Source organism: Drosophila nasuta, chromosome 2R (genome assembly GCF_023558535.2).
Source record: "Drosophila nasuta strain 15112-1781.00 chromosome 2R, ASM2355853v1, whole genome shotgun sequence".
NCBI classification, from domain to species: Eukaryota; Metazoa; Arthropoda; class Insecta; order Diptera; family Drosophilidae; genus Drosophila; species Drosophila nasuta.
In genome coordinates this window covers 29081414-29100547 of record NC_083456.1, presented here as the reverse complement: position 1 = coordinate 29100547, position 19134 = coordinate 29081414, and the positions used below count along the sequence as shown (strand labels likewise).

The 19134-nt window shown below is 37.6% G+C and overlaps 3 protein-coding genes across 7 annotated transcripts in view; all 3 read right to left on the bottom strand.

Annotated features, from left to right (window-relative positions):
* LOC132787348 (filamin-A) overlaps positions 1-9777 on the bottom strand; it is a 34606-nt gene extending 24829 nt beyond the window's left edge. The window contains exons 1-2 of one of the 5 annotated variants that reach the window (XM_060794343.1): positions 9652-9777; positions 5255-5576 (exon numbers count right to left, since the gene is read on the bottom strand). In XM_060794343.1, coding sequence (XP_060650326.1) covers positions 5255-5576; positions 9652-9666 — 337 coding nt within the window. In that variant the 5' untranslated portion in view covers positions 9667-9777. Of the gene's footprint in view, positions 1-5254; positions 5577-6876; positions 7410-9651 lie in introns of those variants that run through there. The other 4 variants (XM_060794341.1, XM_060794342.1, XM_060794344.1 and 1 more) reach the window with 4 other exon arrangements.
* Positions 9778-13687: 3910 nt separating this feature from the next.
* Positions 13688-16855, bottom strand: LOC132785712 (uncharacterized). The gene is made up of 9 exons (XM_060791937.1): positions 16446-16855; positions 16140-16278; positions 15743-16078; positions 15409-15545; positions 15147-15355; positions 14970-15085; positions 14560-14914; positions 14371-14486; positions 13688-14306 (listed from the first exon to the last, which is right to left on the bottom strand). The coding sequence occupies exons 1-9, from the start codon at positions 16732-16734 to the stop codon at positions 13772-13774; spliced, it is 2232 nt and encodes a 743-aa protein (XP_060647920.1). The 5' UTR covers positions 16735-16855; the 3' UTR covers positions 13688-13771.
* Positions 16856-18049: 1194 nt separating this feature from the next.
* LOC132785714 (chymotrypsin-2) lies at positions 18050-18961 on the bottom strand. Its single transcript, XM_060791939.1, has one exon. It carries the CDS (start codon positions 18931-18933, stop codon positions 18127-18129), a length of 807 nt encoding a protein of 268 aa, XP_060647922.1. The 5' UTR covers positions 18934-18961; the 3' UTR covers positions 18050-18126.
* Between the last annotated feature and the right edge of the window lie 173 nt (positions 18962-19134).

Genomic DNA, 19134 nt, shown 5'->3' with positions numbered 1-19134 from the left:
CCATAGCTTGACTTTATGCCGCATGACGTGGCACAATTTAGCTGCCACATGCAAGAATTATGATGTTGAGCGCAACTAAAGAAGAAAACTACTTAATTTACAGCAGATAAACAACCAAGAACAGCAGCGCCAGCAGCAACTAAATTGCCAACACTTCACATCGAACTCGTAGACGGAGTCTGTGTGACTTTGTAGCTTAAGCTGAGGCTGAGGCAGCGACTGAAACTGAGGCTGAGGCCAATGCCAAGAGACTGTGGGGCTGGGTCACAGTCGTCAGACACGTTCTTGAGCGGCACGCGCATACCAAAGACAACGAGACAGACTTAGTTGCAGACACAGACACAGAGGAAGAGAGCTTAGCTCAGTCTCTGATTTTTCCGACATTTTTCCAGCGAGAGAAAATGTGTGTGCCTGGGAAAACCAGTTTTCCACACGACCTGGCCTAATCAGGCGGACGGAGATCGGCTTAACTGCCGTCTGGCAGCGCGTCTCTAATTAAATTAGACTCAGAGTCAGTCGGAATTGGAATCGGAATCAGAGTTAGAGGCCAAGTCAGAGTCAGGGCAGGGCAAACGGTGTCAAGAATGTCACGGAACTGTCATTGCTTAGAAAGTTGAGCCTGTTGCTGTTGCGGCGAAGAAACAACAATCATCACAAACTATAAGCTGCTCAGCACCATTTTGGACACTTTGGCGTGGGTTCTTGCCACATCAAGTATACGCCTTGTGGCCCCACAATTTCTAGCTCTTTCTCCGCAATTTAGTGTGTAATTTTTCATTGTCGACGCGCACTTGTTTCGGGGTTAATTGAACCGGGTCTGCTGTCTTTTCACGCTCCAGACGGCCTCTCTAATAGCTTCTGACGGACAAAGTTGCTAATTTGAATAGATGACTAAATTGCTATAGATTCGATGTAGATTGCAGAGAGCGCACAATACTCAAAGCTTAATCTTATCAAATAAACAACAATGACGCTGATAATAGGAATGTCTAGAAGGAGCGAGAAAGAGAGAAAGAGAGGGAGAAGGCGAATCCATTCAAAGTCGCTCGCATCATTTCTATTTTCAGTGATCCAATGTCACTTGCAACAGCCGTGACGAGTGCCAGGCAATTGATGGCGTCATGTTAACAACTTCCACAGTTTAATAAAATATGCAATGATTAATACGTGCTGACTGCATAATACATCATCATCATCATCATCGTCATCATCATTATGGCCATCGATACACTTTAAACTCAACGTGTCAGGTGGAATTCAGCGGAAACCTTTTGATAATGTGGGCGCTGCACAGATGATTCATCTACGTGAGTTTGGATTAAGCAAATACATGTTTACCCCACCGAAAAATTAAAAAAAAACAACAAAAATCAACGGAAGCCACAACATAGCTTATCTCATGCAGAAGAAGCAACCAGAAATTCCCAAGGGAAACGAGTATGTATAAAATGTATAAATATTTAATATTTGGCGTTGCCTGATAATTATTCTACTTTCAAAATATAACAGTTATGTACATAATTCAACTAATTTAAGCAGATAACACGAAAGCAGCGCAAATTTGCAGTTAAACTAGAACTGGATACGCTTCCCTTTAAGAGCTGTGCTAAAAGCAAAGCTGTTAAGAATAAACTAGTTTTTTCTTAAAGTGTTTAAGAAATTTCAGCAAAATTTTAGTTAAAGATTATTTGTGAATGCAGAAAGAGACTTCCTAGATAATCAGAAACAAGCTATTTTAAATGAATAAAAGTAAAATTCAGTTAATTAAATTCATATTCTAAGAAAATGCTTTAAAAATTTGTGAGATAAATAAACAGCAAACTGCAAAAATTTCATTTTAATAGCTTTATTTTTAAGTCTAATTATAAAGAAACTTTCGGGTATCACAGATTGCTGTTTATGGATCAATTTCCCCAATTAAAAACTATAATATAATAATAATGTGGAAAAGCTAACAACCCAATCTCTTTTTTGATGCATTTCATGATAAAAACCAAAAAAGTCAAATACAATACAAACTTGTTGCTATCGTTAGCGAGTTCTAAGAATAAATAACAGCAAAGAGCTTATTAAGCTTAAAACAAAACAAAACAAATTTATTAAACAGAATAAATACCAATGACAATGTCAAGAAGAGATAAGAGAAGATTCGAGTAACATCTTTATAAGCAGCAACTGCTTGACTAGCATAATAAATCTTTATGAAAAGTTGTTAATATTTGAGGAAACTATTAAGAAGCAATCGAAATAAGAAACTAGGTCAAATGGAACATGAAGCCTCAATTATATTTCAATTTATGAATTGCATTCGTAGTTAAATTATAGAATTCTGACTCAGCTGAGCCCTTGATAATATGGCGTCATCAATAGTGATCAATTGTCTGTGACAAATTGAGTTAGATAACTGCATGATGATGTTGCTGATGATGATGATCAGAATTTCGAAGAATTGTAGAAAAACTGTTTGCAAGAAATCTGTGTGTCTGTGTGTGTGTGAAGTGAAGAATTGAAAACAATCCACAAACATTTATTAAAGCCCCCAACAACACACAAACCGAAACTTCACGCAAACTCGACAAAAAAGCCGCAGATGATGTCATTGAGCAAACTGAGCGACTTCTCTCTATATACTCAACTCGTACACATACGAATATATATGATATATCTTCATGTATTAGGATTGTTTCTCTTTGCTTAGTATTTGTTTCTTTTCTGTTTTTTTGTTAAGTTATTTTTTGCATTTTATTGCGCGCGACTGCTTTATCATTTTATTTTTATATTTTCTGTTCCTGTTGTTGTAGATTTTAGCGCAAACATTTGCAGATATGAGAATGGATCTACAAGTGGGCACGGGTTTTTCTTTGGGGTAGACTTCTCGCTAATTCAATTGACAGCACAAAAGCGCTCAGAGAAATCAAGAGAACCAAGTGAGAAATGTCTTGAGAGCATTTGGAAACCAGTTTCACTTGCAGATCACACAATTCCCAGGCCCAAAAAAAGTAATTTCTATGGCGCATTTCTCTTTGCGACAGGAAGAGGTGCAGCTCGTTAAATTAATTAACAAAATAAATACTACATATGAAAATTTCAATTGGCTTAATGACAGAATTCAACAAATTTGGATCGATTTCTTTTTGGATGAATGCTTAAAACAAACAAATAAATAATCGAGCAGACAAAGTTGTAAAGATTTACATCTTCAGATGAAGACAGGACGTGAATTCATTCATTAAATGATTCATTAACAATTTCATACTAAGAAATTAAGTGACCCAATCGATGAGTCAAATAGAAAATGTATAAACTTCCTTAATAATTGTTGCTAACTTGATTCATAGACAAATTTCAATAGCCAAAAGTTATATTTTTTTGCAATGTTAATGCCAATTTTATTTTTTTTGCAACAGCTTATCGCCGAACGATTCGATATCGTTAAAACAAAAGCGAAAGTTCCATTTGCTGATTAGCAACACGAATTGACAAAAGACCATAAATTATTTACGAGTACTTTTTTTTCGGCGCTCTGCACTGCGATACTCTTGTATTTTGTTTTATTGCCCACATTCCGACTCTTTTTTTTTCCTTCTTCCAGGCGCTACAATTTTGGAATTTAAACTCTTTTTTCTTCCACACGCTTTTGTTGATAAAGCAGCCCTAAAGGGGGACAACAAATGCGAGTTGACTTTTAAATACGCTTGAATACATTTTTATGACATAATTTAATTGCGCTCTCTCTCTATAAGTAGAAAAAAGCCCAAGGTGAAGAACGATTTGCAGAAAAACTGTAAATACATTTTATAAGGAATTTCTATGACGAAAAATAGTTCTAAAATTAAACTGATTTATAAAGCAATTGAGAAATATTAATTTTAATGCGTGACAACATGAAAAGACCCTTTAAGAGAGTATCGAAACGGTTGGGACCCATAAATGTTAACATTGTTTACGTAGCTGTCAATTATTGACAAACTGGTTTTTATGTACACTCCATGCCACACACACACACACACATGATTAAATGTGTGTATTTGTGTGTGTGTTGTGTAGGTGTCACCTACTGAATGATCTTCAGTCTTATCTGTAGACTTCTCGTAATGAAATTACAGACAAACTCAAGCGACTCTGTCGAGATTGACAGACAAACAGTTAGGCTGGCTGGCTTATCAATTGCGTCATGAGTCGCCCATAAAAAAAAGGTTGAGGGGTAATTAGAAGACACTCACACACAAATAAGTATGTGTGTAAATATATTTATTACATTTGTAGCTGACCGAGTGAACGTTGAGCTCAGATTCGACACTGAGTACTGAATGAGCTTATTCTTGTGAGTCATTCAACCTACACTATCGTATCACATGCTCATAGTTTTTATTTTTCTTTTTTTTGTATTAATCAATGCAAATTAGCACGCTATTAAACATATTGTTTTGATGCCGTTAGAGCGAGCTTGTGACTCGTCGCTGTTGAGGGTCTTTAGATAAACACATAGAGGAGAGTCTATGTAAACGATAGCTATCAAAATGAAGCCCCAGCATGGTGGCGATGAAAAGAACCTTCAGTCTACTATGTCCACGCTTCGTTGGAGTTCTTTGGGTGGGAAACAGGCCATCAAATTGATGGCGACGCGGCGTGTGTGAAATAAAATCAAATAAAAACACATTACGATCGTGATACGGCTAAGCATTCTGAATTAACTGACATCATATACAATACACCTGGCACTGCAAATTTGTCATACAGATCTTAAATTATGCAGTACAAATGAAATGAAAGTAAAAATCGCATTGAAGCTGGCGCTACGAACTCAACGCGTATGACATCATTTTGTTTTGTAGTCTGGAAACGAGGCATTGAAAAAACAAGAAAATAACACACACGAAAAAAATTAAATATATATTTAACGATTTGTTTGGAATGCAATGGAGGAGTCGTCAGTTAAGCGAGACCTTTTTTTTTTTGAAATGAATGCTATTCTCTTTTCCGCTATCTCATCGGTTACCCACCTATGGTTATATTGGCATTTGATAATAATATAATCGCATATTATGCAATTTGCATGAACACAACAAATTTGCTTATTTTCAGAGTTGCTAAGTTGACTCATGGCCACAGCAAGACGTGACTTTAAAGTCGCGCTAAAACCTAAAACCCAACCCATTTCAAAAATACAAAACAAAAAAAAAATAATCCCAAATTCCCAGAACAGGAAGAGAAGATAAATCAAAAATATGTGAACAAAATTTGTACAACTCACCAATATTAACAATTTTGATGCCCTCATCCTCGAGGAATTTGAGTGCAACCGATACGTTCTCCAGTTTCTGGCTACGGAATGTTGGACGTTTATTGTATTTGGGCAAACGCTTCTGGGACAGCACCTCGATGAGACAAATCAGCCGTAGGCCATCGGAGAGATCCGTTTCCAGATTGTTGATGGAACGATCGATGGTCTTCAGATGCTCGTTGGCCCAACGTGTGAAGGTGTTCTGTTGGATTTTCTTCCATTGCGCATCCTCGGCAAGATCACGTTCGGCCTCCATATCTTCGTCGAAATTCTCCTCGTACTGCTCCGACTGCTGCTTGTTTTGGGTGGGTGGTTTTTTTGTGGGTTAGCAAATCTCTTTTTTTTATTGATTGTTGTAAAACAAGTTTGGGCAGGATATGGAAAATGGACATATGAAGTGATATGTGGCAATTGTTTAATGTGTGTGGGTGGGAGTGTAACTGCAAAAACCACTTAATGCACAGACGCATGAAAAGAGGAGAAATGGAGACTGTCGTTGAGCATGGCCGATTGTATTCGATACGATCTAATAGCACACACACACACACAAGGTGTGGCTGACTTGGCTGCGTCGCCGCCAACTTGTTCCAGTTTAAAGCCCCACACACAAACACACACTCCATCTGGGTGAAGTGGACATTCATTCAACTTTCCACGCACACACACACATGATCGTTAGCCTCTTCTTCTAGATACCAAGCTAATGGCTTGGTGGCGAAGCTGGCATACTCTAACCATTCCAACTGTTAAATAATATTACGAGCATGTTAATATGCATGAGTTTTTAGGATTCCCTCTGCATGGGAAAATATCGCTTAAAAGCCTTTGTGGCTTAAAGGTTAAAGAACGCACGAAAAGAAGTTGAATGGGAGGCAAAAAAGAGACAAACATGATACACATACAGTGGAACACAGCTATTTGAAACCGAATTCTAAAGCATTAGGAGATACTAAAATAATTTAAATGCAAATTTTTAAAATTATGTTTAAGCTTAGAAAAATGTAAATAAATTTAATTTTTTACATTTTTATTTGTATTCAAAGCTTTGACTTTTGGTAACTTCTTTGTTTTTAATTGAATTTAAATAACAAAAAAATACTGAAGTCTCATATATTAAACATTAACTTCAGACTAAAATTCTTCATTTCAATTTATTTAGTATCTCTCTTAGCTTTCCCGAAATAACACTCTAAATTTTGGGTGTTGATTGAAATAAGCTGTGATCCACTGTACATATACACGTACATATGTATGTGCGTTCGTGCGTGAGTGTGTTTGTGCGCTGCCGGCTACATCAACCAAAATAGAGTAGGTAGCCAGTCGTCGCCTGTCTGGCGAAAAAAGGGCTAGAAAAAAGAAATGGAGCGACGACGTCAGCGGCGATGCGGCGAAAGAGAGACAACAAACAAAAATATTTCGCCGCGCTCGGTGCGCAGCGTGTGAAGTTCATTAACATTTTCATTAATTGCGAAATGTCCGCGAGCGACAACAAGAATTACAAAATTGTAGCGCGCCCACAAAAGCAAAAGTTTCGGTCTGGCGAATAGTCTGGCAACGCTGTCGCCTTTGAGAAGGAGAGAAAGAACACACACCTGCACTTGTTGATAGACTGGGTTGTCACTGCTACTGTTGTTGTTGTAGTAGTTGTTGTTGGAGTTATTTGTTGGTTGTTGCGCGTAAAAACTTAAATTGCTACAATTGTTGTTACTATTGCAATTTGTATAAACACACGCGGTGGCGGCTTTGGCTGCTGCAACGATCTGTGGTGTCGTCGACGTTGGCAAATTTGGCGGGTTCTTTCGGTTGCCGCTGTTGTTGTTGTGATTGAGAAATAATGTCGCCTGTGTCGTTTGACTTTTGCCGTTTGTATAATTCGCGTTTTGCACTAATTCACCAACTGGAGGGACGAGCGCACTTCTATTGTTATTATGGATGCGATTGTTGGTATTGTTGTTGTTGCTATTATTGTGTCTCGTCGTTGGATTTAAATGACGCTCGTCGCCGACAGCGTCGTTACTGTTGAGCGTACCACCGTTAACTAACACCAACTGCTGCTGATCGCTGTACATTTTGATGGCCGGTTTCTGTCTCTGCTTCTTCGCTTCGAAAAGTTGTTGTTGTTGTTGTTGCTTCTGCCACTGATCACGCTTTTTGCTGCTTGTTTTTGTTTATCGCTCTCTCTGGCTCTCTTGCTCTCAGTTGGCGCGCTTACAAATTCCTTTGCTTTGGCGCTCTCTTCTTGGTTTGCTTTGCTTGCTCTCAACTGCACGCTTTTTACACTCTGCACAAAAAGTAAACGTTCGAGTACAAATTTCGCAATTGTATGGGCGTTATATTATATGCTGATAAAAACAAGTATATTTTGTTATAAAAATATACATTAAACAACCTGCTCTCTTACGCAATAGTGGTGAACAAAAGAATTATGAAAAGACGTCAGCTTAATATGCATATCGTAGCATTTAAATCGAAAGATGGTATGCATTAATTGTTAAGTTATGCACAGAGACCCCCTAAGTAACACACTTCTGACAACATCCCTGATACATGTATGCACATACATACTTATGTGCGCACATATTTTAATGACCGGTTTGTTATTGTTGTTTTGTTGCTTTCTTTTATTTACCGGTCTCCCTCTCTCATAAAATTGCTCTCTTCCATTGCGCTCACAAATTCTTGGCGCTCTGCCTGTCGTTCTCTCTCGCTCTCTGTCTAGCACACTCTCTGCTGTGCTTTACACTCTGAGCAAAACATTAACTCATAAAGAGTTGTAGTACAAGTTTTATTTAATGTGCGATTATATTGCCGTTGGCTTATTTATATATAAGCTTAATATAATTTTCCTATACAAATAAATTAACACCTTTTTTTTTTTATTAATAAGTACCGTAACAAATTAACATTTGTGCAATTTTCCAGTTGGAGTAAGTTCTTATTTATTCTTACGCCGCAAAGTATGCAACTCCAATTTACTTTGGCAATGCATGAAGCTGACTTCACAACTTTCTTATAAATTCATATCTTCACATTTCTGCGAAATTTTATGGTTTTTTTTGCAAGATTGTTTTAAAGTTACTCACACAAGTTCCAGTAAAAAGATTTATGTATGAGTGGTTCATAAAAAATTCGAAAGATAAATACCAGTTTAAAATAATAATCCAAAAAAATGAGCCTCCAAAAATTGGATATTTTCGTAAATATATATAAATATTATCAGTTTGTGATTAATCAGAATTCCCTGAAAAATGCAGTTAAATATTGGACATAGTTGAACCAAATTGTTTAAGATTATAAAGTTGTAGTGCTTGTAAGTATTTTACAAGCATTATCGAATGCATTAATCACTTAAGCGATCGATGACTTCAGGTTTCATATGACAAGCGAGTGACAAAGTCTCAGAGTGTAGAATATTCTTTCCATATGCAGAACGGAATCAAGCGAAATGATTCATGCACTTAACTTCAGCACACCCAAATGAAAACAAATAAATTTAGTCAAATATTTGGCATATTTGCGGATTGCTTTTGGCAATCGTCTTTTTAATACCCCCACCCCTGGCTGCTGCTGTCTCTCTCCTTCCCTCCCTCTCTTTCTCTCTCTTGCGATGTCTGGCCAACAAATTGCAAAGCGTGAGCAGCAGACACAAATGCACACTGACATTTGAATGAGCGAAACAAATGACGCTGCGTCTGCTGCCAGCGAGAATACGACCTTCTCAATATGGTTAGCAATTGTTAATTTTAGCCAAATTAGTCAAAAAAACGTTGCCAACTCGTTGATCATTTTTTTGTTGGCGCTAGCTACGCATCGAGAGTTTCTAATCAGCATCGTGAAATCCTTCGATGCATTCCACAAGGGAGTGTGTGTGTGTGACCATTTAAAGCCGTTGCTCAGACTCAAACTGACCTCAACTAGGCCGAGAATGCCCGATATGGTAATAATGCCAACTGAATTTGTCGGGCCAAAATAAGTCAAACGTTAAAACGTGAGGCGCCACTTGGGTGACTGCTTGTTTTCCTTGCACTTGGGGTATGATTCAGCGCACGTAATGAAATGCTAAATAAATTTTGCACTTCCATTTTAATTAATTTTAATTTATATATTTGTAACTAAAATTACACATTCAGAGACGAATAAAACAGCCAAGGAAACGCGCTGCGACGCGTCGCGATCTCTAAAAATAAATTGACAAATAAGTACGAGTTGTTTTTGTGCATTTATGAAAAGGTAATGCAAACCACATGTCCTCCATTTTGATCAAAAAAGATACGTATGCGTAATATGTAATGCAATGGAAATGGATGTATATGAAAGTATAGGATTGAGTCTATAAAACTTCTTCCTCTTGTTGTTACCCAACTCACTTTGCGTGCTGCCATTTTGATAGCGTTTTATTCTCTGGTATTTATTTGAGTAATACTTTTGATTTTGTTTGGCTATAGCTTGCTATGCTATATAATACTGATCACTAATCACCCAATTAATTGCACAATGCCTAAGCACGTTTTCTCAAAAACACAAACACACACGCACTCAGAAGACTTTTTCGTAAACAATTCAAAATTCAACCAAAATTTATTTTCTTTTGAGTATTTTCAAAAATACTTTTCGCGAACTGCGTTTTCGACTCTCTCTCTCTCTCTCGATCTGTTCAACTCAGTTCAGTTCTGTTGTGTTCTGTTCTGTTCCGTTTGATTTGTTCACGCCTTATGTCCACTTGGGGACTTGACTTTGGGCTTTTGGGACCTCTCGTTGTCGTTGTCGTTGTCGATGTCGTTGTTGTTGTTGTTGTTGTCACCGTCAACCGTCGCGTCGCTTTGCGTTGCGTTTTGCTTCGTTCCGTTGTAATAATGTTGTGATCGCGGCAATTTCTCAGTTCGACTGACTTGTGTTCGCCTCCTTGCTCAATGTTTTTATGCCAGCCAAATGCCCGCAGCATTTTTTTTTTTAATTTTTGCTCAATTTCTTTATTATTATTTCTCTGTATTGTACAGCAGAGCTCAAGCAAATAGCAACAATGACTCAGTATACTGAACGAAACTGAAGTTGAAGCAGACTGCGAAATTGATGTTCAACTTTGTTAGCATACGTAGAACTCTATTATTAGGCTTGAGTTGATGAATAGATTTATGTGAATATTTATGTTTTCAAACCAATTAATTTAGTAGCAAATCAGCCAGCTTCTTGATAGAGCCACATTCAGCTGCGTGAGACCCTTTAAGATAGGTATTCTTTTAAATGAATAAAATGAAATGAATTTCTTGATTCATATGGCACAAGTTTTTTTACATTTTCTATTTAGTATCTATTGATTAAATTATCAAAGAGAATATTAAATATAAGAACACATTCAACTGCGTGAGACCCTTTAAGATAAGTATTCTTTTAAATACATAAATTGAAATGGATTTCTTGACTTCACTAGTATTATATGGGACAAGCTTTATTACATTACTTATTTTCTTTTAACATACTAAAAGACTTAAGATAATTTGTCAAAGAGAAAATTTCATATGAGAACACATTCAACAGTGTGAGACCCTTTCAATTAAAGTATTAATTCAAATGAATAAATTGAATTAAAATTATTGACTTGACTAGTATTATATGCACATGTTTTATACCTTTTAATATTAAATTATTATCAAAATATTAAAAGAATTAAGAATTAAGTACACATTCAACAGTCAGAGGCCCTTTAATTTTGAATTTGGATATTAAAAGAGAAGCTTGCATACACATAATTGTTCTAAGCTATTATTCTAGGCTCAAGCCACATTATAATTTTTAAATTAAGACAGAAATTTAATATAAAAAGGAAAACCAACAGGTTAATGGGTTAACATTGAACTGATAAAGACCCTTTAAAGTGATTATACAGAAAGATATATGAACAGTGATATATTTAGTTAACTTTTAAAGCTTAGGAATAAACTTTTACTTTATATAAAGTATCAATTAAATTCCTTTCTCTATTTGTAGAAGAATTACTTCATGAAGTTTAATTGAAAATTCAAGACAACATCAAATAAAACACTCGAAATGCAATTGCTTCTATTTATTTGCGCTTAGCTGTGCTGCTTATCAATACATAATTCCTTCAATATTTATTTTGCTTTATGTTTTGTGTTGTGTTTTGGTGTTGCTTACGCGCTGACGTTGCAGTCAACGTCGCAGTCGCTGTCGACGTCGACGTCGACGTCGCTGCTGACCGCACTCTTGAATTTGTTCAACAGCATTTGGCAAGCGGCAATTTGCCGATTTTTGCCCCCTTCCCCATCCATAATAACTCTGTGATATTTGCGCGCAGCTGATTTTGTTGTTCTTTTATTTATAGAACACACACACACTCGTGTATTAGTTCGGCGTTTACCACGAACAATCGAAAGCTTTAAGTGTTCTTCATTTGTTGCCAATTGCCAAATGCATTTTCATTTGCATTTGCATTTGCATTGACCCCTCACCAAAAAACATTGTTGCTGCCCACATTCGTGACTCATCAGGCAGGCGCAAACATAAGATCTAAAGAATGGATTGACATCAACAAAACCAGCAAAAAAAAGATGGAAGGAAAATAAATATAGGAAAGCAAAGCAAAAACGATAGGCAGCCTTCATAAAATTATGAAATAAATTATGCATGTTCTGCGGCATGTTTTGACTTAATGGATGACTAAGTCTTTTGGCCAGACCAACCGAGCAGAGCATTCGTACATAAATTCTTTGATTTTATATCGCTTGGCTCTTCAACTTTGCAAATGCTTGCATATTTCGCCCCGTTGTGATAATCATTATATCAAAGTGAGATTATATCCCAACTATAATTCAATTTTCATGTCTCACTCTGTGATTCAATATTTTTGTACTGTCAAATAAATAAAAATAAATATGTACATAAAATTCTAGTTGCCAAAACCAAGAAAAGTTTCAACAAATTTCATTTATATTAGTTATCATTTTTCTTGTCGACTTTTCAGCAGCTGTTTAGAGCATTTAATGTTACGCATACGCCGCGTTGCCGTCGTCACAATGTTCACGTGCAAACATTTTGCCTCCAAGTGCCCCCTTCCCTCTCACTCTCACTCACTCGCTGTCTGACAGTGTGCTATCCCTTTCTATTTCTATTTTCTTTGGCTTTTCGTGTTGTATTTTTGTTGTTGTTGCTTCGCTTTTCAGTTGGAAAATACGCGTACATGCTACAAATCCAAAAATAAAGCCCACACAATTGCGAAAGATCTAAATGTTTGCAATATCTCAACTTTTATGAGTTCACTATAACAATAAATCGAGCACTCGACAAAAGACGAAGACTTGTATTTGAATATTGCTTAGTTTCACTTCTTCTTTTGTTGCTTTGTTATTCTTGTTTTCCGTGTGTGTATGTGTGTGTGTGTGTGTGCACATTAAACTGTTAAGTATAGTAGATAAATTTCAATTCGTCGTCGCTCAGGTGTGTCGACTGTGCCTGCAACTGTTTCTAAAATAAGATTCAACATCTGGACGATGCCTTTCAACTTTTTGGGAACTCCAGTGGCCGCACTTTTGAGACACGTCAAGATAAAAACATCTCATCACATAATGGCAATGGCTTTTTATTATATATTTATTTTACGAAATATTTTCTTTTGAAATTGAAGAAAACGAAAAAACTCATTTCAGAGCTGAGAGATTTTCATTTGCACACAAAATTGTATGTAGATACACACACACACACACACACATACACTCTTGGCGTATTATTCATCGCCCGTCTCGACTATATACATAGTATATCTGTTTGAGATTTCGGGGATTGAGATTTTGTCGCGCAATTGCCTGCAAAAGGCCAAATCATTTCACATACTTTGACATTTTTTTTTTTAACTGGTTATGCACTAATTAAGTAATTATGTGGCGTTCACACACACTGACGCATTGACGCACGCGTCTACATATATGTAGATATACACGGCTTTTTGTTTTGGCACTCAAATGATATATTGCGTATACGCCGCGTATCCCTTGAACGCTCGCAAAAAACACCGCACACTTCGAAGTCAATGCAGCAACTGAAAGTCTTTTTCGAAAATGCCACAAATATGGCTCACACACACGCACGCACACACACACACTTGGGAAAGAGAGCGAACTAAGAAAATTCTTCGAAAAATATTTCAGAATTTCCATGGCGATCTTATTTTTTTTTCGTTGTTGGTTGTTTCTTTTTATTTTTGAGCGATGTCTATGAAATATTCTTGACAGCATACGAGTATGCTCGGCACACAGCATTTCGAACAGTGACTAACACTTGTCTCTCGCCTTCGACACGTGTGGTCAAGCAAAAATGAGAGACATCCCCACATGACACTGACATAAATCAGACGATGCCAACGACATTTTGTCAACTGACTCAGTCTAGCACTACTTTTATCACTTTTATGGTTTATTTAGAAACAATAATTAATATCATGAAAATGGAAATGAAGACTACTAATTAACAGGTTAGTTAAATTCTGAACCATCCCTTATGATCTTCTTTTTTCGTTGCTGGCGCCGCAACTTCAACAATTTCCGCAACCTCTTCTTCAACTTCCACAGCTTCCGCATCTGACGTCTCTTCGGCATCTTCTGCAAGAGTTAATCTGGCCATTGTTGGCGCAATGGCAACCGGAATACCCCTCGTTTTCCGTGCTGGCAAAATTGGCACTGGATAACCGTAGACAGCGCTGCTGTAAATCTGCACATTCTCCACATCTCCCTTGACCTTAAGGAAACGCACCGAGGCAAAGGTCAAACGATGCTTGTACTGCGCAAAGTGCAGACCGTTAACCGATATCAGATAATAGGCGGCAGTCACAAGCACTTGAATGGTGAATGGAGCGCCTGGCCTGAAAAGGAAAGGCAGCTCCGAGGTGTCATCCTCATGGCCCCAATCACCTTCGATTTTCGTATTGCGCACAACGGATCTTTCCTGAAGTCGTGTGGAAATATGCAAAGCAATATCGTGTTCCTCGTCGTCGTACATAAAGTTAATGGAGAAACTGCAATAAAAATTAATAAAATAATTAAAATCTGATTCAATCAATTTTAATTGCTGCCGCTTACTTGTTTGCATCGTCGAGAATTCGGCCGCAGAAGATGAAATTGTATCCTTCGTTGAGCTCGCCAATTGCCGCCACATTCTCGTTGAGGGGCAGTTCAGTAAAATCACCAACCGATGGCTAAATGTGTGTGTAATTAAAATGAGGTATTTAAATTGATTGATACTGTAACGGGATGGTGATGTCTTCTTACGCCGAAATTGGGAAATTGGTTTGGAAAACCATTTAGAAAAGTGCGATAAATCTGATTGATTTCCACATCGCCATCGATACGCAACACACGAACTGACTCATAGGCTAAACGATGGTTATACTGGGCGAATGCTTGATTATTTATCGATATCAAGTAGTTTTCCCTTGTGACGAGCACTTGTATCTTGAATCGATGACCACGCTCCAGAGGGAATTTTATGGGAGAGGCAACTTCTTCAGGACCCCAGACTCCATTTGTTTTGGTATTGCGCACAATGTATTTACGATGGAAACGTGGATTCACATGCAAAGCAGTATTCTGATTTTCGTCATCAAGGCAAAAGTTTATGGAGAAGCTGTTGAAGGGAAAGTTATTAATGGTTCAGCATATTGGTATTGTATTTAACTTACCTCTCGCACTTTTTGTTTACGTAACCCAAGAAGGTAAAACTCATGCCTTCGACCAAAGCATCAATATGAGTGCTATTGTTAGTGATGGGCAAATCCAAATATTCATCATAGTTATCCTGTGGTAAAATTGATTAAAAATTATAAAATTCTTAACTTAAATTAAGCTTAAGTACTTACCACAATAGCATCCTCAATGGGATGCTCGACCTCAACGTAATACGGCGAATTGGGAATTTCATAGCCTGAAAATCTGACGACCACCTTGTGGGTACCAACCTCTTTAGGCATATACGAAATCGTGTAGGTGAGATTCATGTCATTGTTAAAGTAAGCATAAGCTCGCTCGATCTCTCCGCTTGGTGCCTCAACATCGACCTCAACATCTCCTAATGAATGCGAATTAATAATTGTATAAATAATGTGTTAGAAGTAAACTCACCATTGCCGACGGCAACAGTTTCCACGGTGAATTTAACAGTGGTGCCAATGATAGTGCCAGTGGGTTCCAGGCCAGGACCATAAGCGCGCAATCCTTCGAGGGAAGGAGGACTAACAACAGTTGGTACACTAATAACACTGTGAAAGAGATGAGATTGCATATAGTAATGGTTGATTATTGTAAGGTCCTAAAAGTATGCAACGTTTTTTGTGCCAAGCCAATTCAAAGTGAAGCAACAACATAAATTTTGTCTATAGCATTGAAGCATTGCATACTTTTAAGCGCTTATCTAAAAAGTCAGCTCATTGCAATTTTTCTTTCTTCTTTTTCTTACCTGTTGGGATCAGTCTTTTCACGCAATGGCGCACCGTCCTTGAGCTTAGCGTTGGGATATTGCGACAAGTATGTCATGACAGACTGCTCATCCACATTTGGATCAACCAACTCCTCTGGCCTGATCAGCTGACGCACATCCAACCAATCATCGGCCAAGGTCATGGCCTCAGCGGCATTGCGCACAGAATCCTCAGGGTCCCAGAGCTCCCAGTCGGGACAGAGACCAGGTGCACAGGCATCAACCAAAGCGCCCACAGGCTTGCCTGTAGTCCAGTCATGGGTGAAGTTCTTGATGGGCATGTCGGGTAGCTTAAGCTGAATCCAGTTCAATAGGCTGTGAAGAGAAAGCAATAAAAATGAAGAGAGAGTATAAAAATAATTTTACTATATATTACCGCTGCTTGGGTGTCAGGCCTGATTCTTGCTGCGTCTCTTCGCCATCCCAGCTGGGTAATGATATCGAGTAGTGGAGAATAAGAGTCCATACTAAGCCCAAGATTAGCTTCAGATGGCAGTCGACAATGTGAGATGAGTCTACACAAAATTCAAAGCAAATACATATAAAGTTTAGTATTATTGCATAATAATGGCACATTTAAAAGTATTTTGCTATCTCTCACTCTCTGTTTGCAGTTAATTTACCACCTGATAACCACAAATAGAAATTGAGTCACGTCCGAAAAGAAGTATTGACAACTCACCAATATTGACAATTTTAATGCCCTCTGCCTCAAGGAATTCGAGTGCAATCGATACATTCTCCAATTTCTGGGTACGGAATGTCGGATTCTTATTGTAACGCGGGATACGCTGATGGGACAACACTTCGACGAGAAGAATCAAACGAAGGCCATCGGAGAAATCCGTTTCCAAGTTCTCGATCGAACTGTCAACCGTCTTCAGATGTTCGTTGGCCCAACGTGTGAAGGTGTTTTGTTGGATCTTCTTCCATGGGGCATCGCCCGAAATGCGAATACGTTCAGCGTCCATAGCGAAATATATGTATATATTTGATTTCAATGCACAGTCAGTCTATTTATAAGTAAATTTCACTTTGGTTTTTATCAGAGTTCCTTTCCGCTTGGCGTTTGAAAGCGTTGTGGCTACTCAAGTTTGGGGGTCGGACTACTTATTCAAGATAATGTCTCGCTCGTTAACAATCCCCGACTGACTTTGACTGAGTAACATGTATTTGTCGCCTTATCTCATTGTTTAACAGAAACATTGCAATTCTTCCATACCCTGTAGTCATATTAAGATGTTTCAATAAAGTTATGAAAGAGAGTTTCAGAGCTATCACTGCACTTATCTGCTCTATCTACTTATGGATTATTATGAAGCAGACTTGGAAGTATTTTTTATCAATAATTTTACAACTACAGGGTATGATTTGTTTATACATTTTCACCATCGGCTTTCTTATCACTCGCATAAAACTTGGGGTAAAACACGAATTTGTCATTGTACGAGCCCAATGCAAATAGAATCGCGTTGATTGTAAATTGACTTAGTCAGTTATTTTAATAGGTGTTTATACTTTGAATTCGCGTTGTCTAAATTATCACATAAGTAGATAAGATATCATATCGGTGAAATTTCCTGTGGGAATTCGCATTAAAATTCACCAAATAAGTAACAATATCATCGATTTTTTTTTAATATTGATTCATTCAAGTCTATTAAGAATTTTTTGTCAATATTTGTAATAGTCACTCAAGTGTGAAAATCAGTTGACGATGTATTCAGTTCTTGGTAGACTCCGAAAGGAATAGGTGACAAATAACGCAAGTGCAATGAACTGAAGTGATTAATAACTTATTCTTGAGTCAATATAGCTAAAATCGACTGTGCTGTTTATAAAAAGAAATGAACTATTAAACCAAATTGTTAAAAAGTGAAATGGGGATACACCGCTTATACCAATTATCTATAAAGAGAAATTTTTATCAGCATTGGTAATACATAAACTTTCATGGAAAAAAATTAAAAACATGAGTACGGTATAGTATTAAATGATTTCTTTCGAAAATAATAACAAAAATTATAATATAAAACAAATAAATATTGATTACCAATCACCCAAAACGAGCGAAAATCAATATGAAATGGTTCTCACGGCATTAAATAAAGTTTTAAAAATGTATAACTGAAGAATATAATATTTAATGGTTATTTGAATAAATGAATATTATAATTAAAGATAAATCGAATGAAAATATATTAATATGAATATTAATTATTAAAAATTAATGAAAATAATAACTTAAAAAAGTAGTGAAAAATACAAAAAGGTAATCCTGAATAATCATTGTGTAAAAATATATATTTTTAGATTATCAAAATAAATGCAAGTTTAAATTTATAATATTCATAATGAAGTAACTAATTAATAATCTGCTGATACACCTGTCCACAACGACTATTACCGCTCATCACCTGTCGCATCCAGTCCGTGTAATAACGCACATCCATGAACACATCTGGAACACCTGTGGCACAGGGTACCACAAAGTTGAGTATGCCAATCAGTTGACCATCGTGAACCAGAGGTCCGCCCGTATCCCCATGACAGGCGCCGACATTTACCTGTCTTAGAGCGCAGAGATGACACGGTCCTAGTTCCACATCATCGTACACCGAGAGTCGCGTTGCACAATCCACCCCAGAAATACGATTCTGATGCACACGTTGCATTATGGTGGGTGTTGTACCGGACACCGATTGTGTGCCCCAGCCGGTGAAAACAATCTGAGAAGTGCCCACAGGAGTGAATTCAGTTGCCACTGGCACCGGCTGAGTAAGTTCATCGTAGACAATAGTTTCATTTAGCTGCAGCAACGCAATATCATTGTGATACTTGGGAGAATCGTAGTTGCAATGCAAGTAGATGGCACTGGGATAATAGACAGCTCCCGGTTGAGTGTAGCGTAAGGTGCCCACAGCAACCTGCAGACGATCCGCTGGCCAACCCCTGACGCAGTGTCCTGCTGTAAGTATCCATCGTTGTGCTAGGATAGCGCCGCCACACAGATGACTTCCGACTAACGTCTGCAGTGAGATCTGATATGGAGCTTCACCCTCGACGGCATTCTGACCGCCGACAATCGAATCAACGGGTTGCGCAACAAGTGAAAGTAGCAGGATCACCGAAGGTAGCAGCAACAGTTGGAGGTGTGTCCGTTGTGTCATATTGGATATCCAAGTGGCGACTGACAGTAAATAGTTCTCCACTTGTTGGACATATCGGAATAGAAATCGAGGCAATCTGGACTTTTGATAATTGTTCTGCACATCATAAACTGATTTTATATCGCAATTATCGATAACCTGACAAGACTTTTGAGTACATTCTGGCTATCGCAGCCCCAGTGCAACCGTAAACTGTCCAAG